General features: G+C 42.2%; 2 protein-coding genes across 2 annotated transcripts in view; both read left to right on the top strand.

The window, feature by feature from the left end:
• The window catches only part of med16 (mediator complex subunit 16), a 12123-nt gene extending 10467 nt beyond the window's left edge, over positions 1 to 1656 (top strand). The window contains 3 exon segments of the mRNA XM_029427833.1: positions 491 to 704; positions 1039 to 1122; positions 1205 to 1656. Of these exon segments, the coding sequence (XP_029283693.1) occupies positions 491 to 704; positions 1039 to 1122; positions 1205 to 1331 (425 nt within the window). The 3' untranslated portion in view covers positions 1332 to 1656.
• Positions 1657 to 2169: 513 nt separating this feature from the next.
• Positions 2170 to 7495, top strand: plppr3b (phospholipid phosphatase related 3b; the record flags this gene model as incomplete). The annotated part of the gene is made up of 8 exons (XM_029427825.1): positions 2170 to 2592; positions 3197 to 3287; positions 4483 to 4668; positions 5592 to 5718; positions 6313 to 6502; positions 6584 to 6641; positions 7045 to 7218; positions 7364 to 7495. Coding segments are annotated over exons 2-8 (948 nt in total), but the record flags the coding sequence as incomplete, so codon positions are not given.
• Between the last annotated feature and the right edge of the window lie 5 nt (positions 7496 to 7500).

Raw genomic sequence — 7500 nt, 5'->3', positions numbered from 1 at the left:
GGCAGTGGCTCAGTCAGTAGGGGCTTGGACTGTGAGCCCTGCCGTGGTGTCCTTGAGTAAGGCACCTGACATCCCCCTCACTCCCATTGCTCCCCGGGCGCTGTCTTATGAGCTGCTAGTACTAGACTGCTGGTACTAGGATGGGTTAAGAGCAGAGAACACATGTCACTGTGTGTGATGTGTGCTCTGCATGTGTGACCATTAAACACAGGGTTTCATCCTCCAAATATTAAACATCTGAAACACTCTAAACTAGGGGCTTCAACGTTTTTCAGGCCGAGGACCCCCAAACTGGTGTAGCATGGAGCAGGGACCCCCTACTGCAGCGGTATTCGAATGAGGGGGGGTGCTGTTCGAGTTGTGTGCAGATATCTACACACTGTGTAAACACTAGGTTACGTTTATGATTCGTCAGGAGAATCTCACAGTGAGAGGCGTTGCACACAGTTGTTGAACTGTTCGCATTGACTTTGTTTCTCCTGTGTCTCAGCGCGGGACGACGGCCCCCCCCAGGACCCTGATGAGTCTCTGATAGACGAGTGCTGCCTGCTGCCCAGCCAGCTGCTGGTCCCCAGCATGGACTGGCTCCCCGTGAACGACGGCGTGATCGTGAAGCTGCAGGGGAAACAGCCGCTTAGGCTGCAGTTTGGAAAAGCTTCGTCTGTGCCGGGAGGAGGGTCTGCCCCACTGGAGGTGTTCACCAGGTAACACGGGGGCACCGAAAGGTTTTATTTTACCTTAGCTAAGGACATGAATCTCAAACTGATTCCTGAGAGAGAAAATAACTGAAACACGTTTATTCCACAGCAACATTTGTAGTTTAATGAAAATGTTTTTTTAAATTAAAAATTGAAAATAAAAATGTGTTTAAAAAATAAATGCATACATTTTAAAATCTATAAAAAAATTAATGTATAGAAAAATGTGTGAAATAAATATAAAATAAAAGGGAAAATTAATACCTACATTTATTTCAAATAATATTTTTGGTACATTTTATGGCATTATAATATATTATTTTTGTGCACGTGTGTATAGGAGTCCCAGCTCCCAGAAGATGGATAACCTGCGTTGTGTCCATATGGGTGTCTGTCCCACTGAGGAGAGCAAAGCCTGCACCAGGTGAGTCCACAGGAGGTGATGTCACATTACAGCATGCTCACCTGTAGGAATGTTTCAACATGTTAATTGTGTGTGTGTTTAGGTGCGGCTGTGTGACGATGCTTCGCTCTCCAAACAAGACGAACGCCATGAAGCAGTGGGAGCAGCGCTGGATCAAAAACTGTCTGTGTGGAGGACTGTGGAGGAGGATCCCCCCCACACTGTCCTGAATGCATCACACTCCTGAATATTAGGGCTGCATTGATTATTTCCATTATAGATTAATCTGCAGATTATTTTCTGTCTTTAAATATCTTGTTCTGTCACTTTAATATAAAACAGAGAAAAGCAGCAAATCTTCATATTTGAGGCTGAAAACATTTAAAGACTTTTCTGCAACTTTACTTTAACAATTAATCGATTATCACAATAGATTATCTTTCATATCTACTCGACATTTTCTCGTCAGCAACATGAAGCTGATGTTTCAGTTTTTCTTCATGTAAATAAAATTGGTTTTGTATTTTACTTTGTAATAAAACTGTCAAAATAAAAGTTTTGTCTCTATTTTTCTTGAGTTACAGTTTAAAAGGGTTTTTTTAATTAAAAAAAACACAAGGTGTTAAGAGTCGTGACGTGAAAAGGGAGGTGGCAGGGAGCTGCCAATGACAACATCTTACCGCCGTTGTATGATAAACTAGCATCGCCCTTTAGCTTTTTATTATCTATTTGTTTGACCTTGTTTTTTCTTCACAAGCAACAACTGGAGGCTTTAGACTTTGTATGACTGAGCTCGTCAATGTCGGACACATTGTCTACGGAAGCTTGAATTATGGTTGGTACCAGAAATTTGTGAAAAACACTGAGTCGCTCTGCTAAACGATCTGTAATGTGACGTGGAGGAGCTGGGGATGGAACCACAGTGATGTGAGACTGAGGTGGTGCTGAAGCTGTAGCAACAGAACATATCATTTTGGATTCTCATTTAAAAAAACTGTATTTTGTGTTTATTACAGTCACTGCAGCTTTAATATGAAATATTGTTCATCAGCAGAAAGCACTTTCCTTTATCAACACTTACATTGTTCCTATTTTTACATTTTAACAGGTTAGTATCTAAATATTCTCATTGTGATGTTTTCTATTCTGGATTCATGTTTATTATTATGCACCAATCAGCAGCAAGATATCCCCTCAGTGTTCCTGTAGGCACTAATCACCTGCCATACAGCCACACACTGACAGGCTTTAAACACCTCCACACACACACACACACACGCGCCGTGCAGCAGCAGCAGAGCTCCGGCAGTAAAACAGAAAACGGTCGCAGCTCTTGATATCTTCTTATTTCCTGGAGAACCGAGGCTGAACCGGAATAACGGAACCAGACCGGACCGACAAGGAGCCCCTGTAACCCGGGACAACCAGCGGGAGTGTCCGGTAACGGCTCTGGTTCTGCAGCTGGAGGAAGAAACGTGACAGGAATCAAAGGTGTGTGTGTGTGTGTGTGTGTGCGTGTGCGTGCGTGCGTGTGCGTGTGTGTGTGTGTGTTCTGCAGAGCTGCATCCTCTGACTCATTTATTCAAACTGAAGCCGCATCAGAGACAATAAAACCGGGACATCCGGTCCACACCGAGCCGGGCTGCAGTGTGTGTGTGTGTGTGTGTGTGTCAGATAATGACTGCAGCAGCTCACCTGTCTGTCTGTCGGTCTGTCTGAGCTCTGCTCTCTGATTGGTCGGATGTTAATTGGCAGGAGATGAAGATGGTTTTGGTCTCTGAGGAGGAAGAATTCAAATGTGCTGGACATTTTCTGTCTGTCTGTCTGTCTGTCTGTCTGTCTGTCTGTCTCTCTGTCTGTCTGTCTCTTTGTCTCTATGTCTGTCTGTCTCTCTGTCTGTCTGTCTGTCTCTTTGTCTGTCTGTCTCTTTGTCTCTTTGTCTGTCTGTCTCTCTGCCTGTTTGATAGATATAGATAATAGATATTAGAGGAATTATGAGACCAGTATGAAGTAATGTGTGTGTGTGTGTGTGTGTGTGTGTGTGTGTGTGTGTGTGTGTGTGTGTGTGTGTGTGTGTGTGTGTGTGTGTGTGCAGGTCGATCAGAATGATGATGAACTCTGAGAAGATGAAGAAGAAACCTCCGAAGGACAGTTTGACTCTGCTGCCATGTTTCTACTTTGTGGAGGTGAGAATAATAATAATAATAATAATAATAATAATAATAATAAAAGAAAGAAGTTCTAAAGACATTATTACATTGTTACATTACTGTAATGTAACAATGTAATAATGTCCTTAAAACTTCTGACTTTTATTTTTATTATTATGTGAGTAAAGTTCTAAAGCGGTTCAGTTCATCCTCGGTTTAGAAGTCTTTTAAAGCTGGAGCACGTCATTGTAGATAATGAGCCGACATGCTAACAGCAGATAGCGTTTTGCGCACTAGCTCCGCCTCCAGCCTGTTTTCATTGGTCTAAATCGATTCTGACATCCTAGTGTTTCCCTCCAGTCATCATGGAGGGACTCAGTTACGATGTTGAGAAGCACAAAATATGTTGCTAACCTCAACACATGGGGCTAACCACGGTGCTAACCATGTTGCTAACCTCAACACGTGGCGCTAACTATGATGCTAACCTCAACACGTGCTAACCTCAACATGTGGTGATAACCTCAACATGTGGTGCTAACCTCATCATGTGCTGCTAACCATGGTGCTAACCTCATCACGTGGTGCTAACCTCATCACGTGGTGCTAGCTATGGTGCTAACCTCAACACGTGGTGCTAACCTCAACAAGTGCTGCTAACTATGGTGCTAACCTCATCACGTGGTGCTAACCTCATCACGTGGTGCTAACCTTAACACGTGGTGCTAACCTCAACACATGGTGCTAACTATGGTGCTAACCTCAACACATGGTGCTAACCTCAACACATGGTGCTAGCTATGGTGCTAACCTCAACACGTGGTGCTAACCTCAACAAGTGCTGCTAACTATGGTGCTAACCTCATCACGTGGTGCTAACCTCATCACGTGGTGCTAACCTTAACACGTGGTGCTAACCTCAACACATGGTGCTAACTATGGTGCTAACCTCAACACATGGTGCTAACCTCAACACATGGTGCTAGCTATGGTGCTAACCTCATCACGTGGTGCTAACCTCATCACGTGGTGCTAACCTCATCACGTGGTGCTAACCTTAACACGTGGTGCTAACCTCAACACATGGTGCTAACTATGGTGCTAACCTCAACACAGTGGACACATCATGGACACATCATGTGCATCACATCGTGTTCTACTGGCAGCTACCGTCTGAAAGTTAAACGCAGAGTCTGAATTTTTCCTAACTCTTGTGTTATTGTGTGTGCAGCTGCCCATTGTGGCTTCTTCTATGGTGTCTCTGTACTTCCTGGAGCTGACGGACGTGGTGCAGCCGGCTCAGGTGGGTTTCCGCTGCCACGACAGAGAGCTCAGCATGCCGTACGTGGACGGAGGAGACGAGCTGATCCCGCTGCTGATGCTGCTGAGCCTCGCCTTTGCCGGGCCGGCCGCCTCGGTAACACACACACACACACACAACACAAACGCACACAAACACATAAATATCTGGTGTTTCTGGTAGATCCGTTTTCTTACATTCAAAGCTTCTTTTGAGGTTTTCTAATGAAGCTTCGATTGTTTGTCGTCATGTTTTATGAGACTTTTTTTTTTTTTTTTAAATCAATGTAGTTTAAGTTGCTGTTGGTTCATGCAGGAGTGCAGTGAAAATGTTGTTTTTGAGATCAAATACCAACAATAATGACGATAGATAAAAACATGTGAATTATTTTTTCGCTAAATGTTGACTTTTAGACTTTAAACGCTGCAGTTATTGGAAATGTCTCTGAAACAATCCTACGCAGCACCACTGGAGTCTAACTCTACTGACAGTATAATACTAATGATATTATTTTAAAACTAATAATAATATTATAATAATAATATTAATTATTATAATAATAATTATATTATAAAACTAATAATAATATTATAATAATAATATTTATTATTATAATAATTATATTATTATAAAACTAGTAATAATATTATAATAATAATAATAATAATATTAATTATTATAATACTAATGATATTATAAAATTATTATAATAATATTATTGCTATAAACTAATAATTGTATTATAATACGAATGATATTATAATACTAATAATTTTATTATAATACTAATAATATTATTATAAACTAATAAAAGTATTATAAGATTCAGATTCAACTTTATTGTCATCGCACAGTATAGTTATTACTGTGGTGCAGAGTTGTTGGATGTGTTTGTTTCGTACTGAGGGGTGCGTTTGTTTTGTTCTGAGGGTGTGTTAGTTTTGTTCTGAGGGTGCGTTTGTTTTGTTCTGAGGGTGCGTTTGTTTTGTTCTGAGGGTGTGTTTGTTACGTACTGAGGGTGCGTTTGTTTCGGTCATCAGATCATGCTTGTTGAAGGTTTGATCTACTGCCTGCAGTCCAGACTGAGGCTCCGCAGACCTGAGGGGAGCATCAACGCCGGAGGCTGCAACTTCAACTCCTTCCTCAGGAGGACGGTGCGCTTCGTAGGTACGACTACCTGTTTGTCTGTACCGTCTCTTTCTGCCTGTCTGTCTGTCTCTCTCCCTGTCTCTCTACCTGTCTGTCTCTCCTCAGGTGTTACTTACCTGTCTGTCTCTCCTCAGGTGTTACTTACCTGTCTGTCTCTCCTCAGGTGTTACTTACCTGTCTGTCTCTCCTCAGGTGTTACTTACCTGTCTGTCTCTCCTCAGGTGTTACTTACCTGCCGGTTTCTCCTCAGGTGTTCAGTTCCTGTCTGTCTCTCCTCAGGTGTTCAGTACCTGTCTGTCTCTCCTCAGGTGTTCAGTACCTGTCTGTCTCTCCTCAGGTGTTCAGTACCTATCTGTCTCTCCTCCGGTTTTACTTACTTGTCTGTTTCTCCTCAGGTGTTACTTACCTGTCTGTCTTTCCCATTCTGTTTCTCCTCAGGTGTTACTTACCTGTCGGTTTCTCCTCAGGTGTTCAGTACCTGTCTGTCTCTCCTCAGGTGTTCAGTACCTGTCTGTCTCTCCTCAGGTGTTCAGTACCTATCTGTCTCTCCTCAGGTTTTACTTACTTGTCTGTTTCTCCTTAGGTGTTACTTACCTGTCTGTCTCTCCTTAGGTGTGCATGTTTTTGGTCTGTGTGCAACGGCGTTGCTCACAGACATCATCCAGCTGTCGACGGGTTACCACGCTCCATTCTTCCTCACCGTCTGTAAACCGAACTATACGCTCGCCGGCTGCGACAGGAATGCTTACATCACTAAAGACATCTGCTCGGGTCATGACCAGCACGCCATCATTGCCGCCAGGTGAGTCACCTGGCATAGCTTTTGTTCAGGGATTAAAGTGATTATTTATTAAACTTTCTGCTCTTTCTTCTCTCCGGACAGGAAATCTTTCCCTTCCCAGCATGCAACTCTGTCTGCCTTCGCTGCCGTTTATGTTTCTGTAAGTGAGATTCGTCTTTGTTCAAACCAACACAACTTTATTTAAGATGATGGAGCGGACATGAAACATATTTCACTGTTGGAGTTAATGGAGAAAAGAGATTAATAATAATTAACACGGAGAAACTTTGGAGGGTGAAAAGTAACTCATTCATCAATTAATAAATTATTCAAGATTTAAATAAATAATATTTTTTTTATTGTTAATTAATTCATTGATTAAATAATGAAATGAATAACAAGTAAATGTTAATCGGTAAATAAATATACATATATGTATATATATATGTGTGTATATGTGTATATATATATATATATATATATATATATATATATATATATATATATATATATATATATATATATATATATATTAGTAAGTAAAGATCTCTTTTGTGTTGCAGATGTATTTTAACTCGACCATCTCCGACAGCACCAAACTTCTCAAACCGGTCCTGGTTTTTGCGTTCGCCATCGCGGCGGCGCTGACGGGCCTGACTCAGATCACGCAGCATCGCAGTCACCCGAGCGACGTGTACGTCGGCTTCCTCATCGGAGCCTTCATTGCTGCTTACCTGGTGAGAACCACCATCACGTTAAACACTAACCGGCTCTTATAATACGTGATATATTTTATTCTAATCATTTATTGTGAGTTTAGTTTAGCAGCATCAGAGGACTTTCAGTCTTCAAACCTTTAAAGAGGATTTCTTTCTTCTTCAGGCGTTTCACGCTGTCGCCAACTTCAAGTCCTCCGATGACGTCACTCCGGCCCCGCCTCCCTTGCCGCCGAAGAAGGACCCTCTGCGTGCGCTGACGGAGCGAGGACACGAGTCCGTCTACAACAAGGGCCCCGCCTC

Source organism: Cottoperca gobio, unplaced genomic scaffold (genome assembly GCF_900634415.1).
Source record: "Cottoperca gobio unplaced genomic scaffold, fCotGob3.1 fCotGob3_381arrow_ctg1, whole genome shotgun sequence".
Classification (NCBI taxonomy): Eukaryota; Metazoa; Chordata; class Actinopteri; order Perciformes; family Bovichtidae; genus Cottoperca; species Cottoperca gobio.
This window is presented reverse-complemented; position numbering and strand designations above follow the sequence as displayed.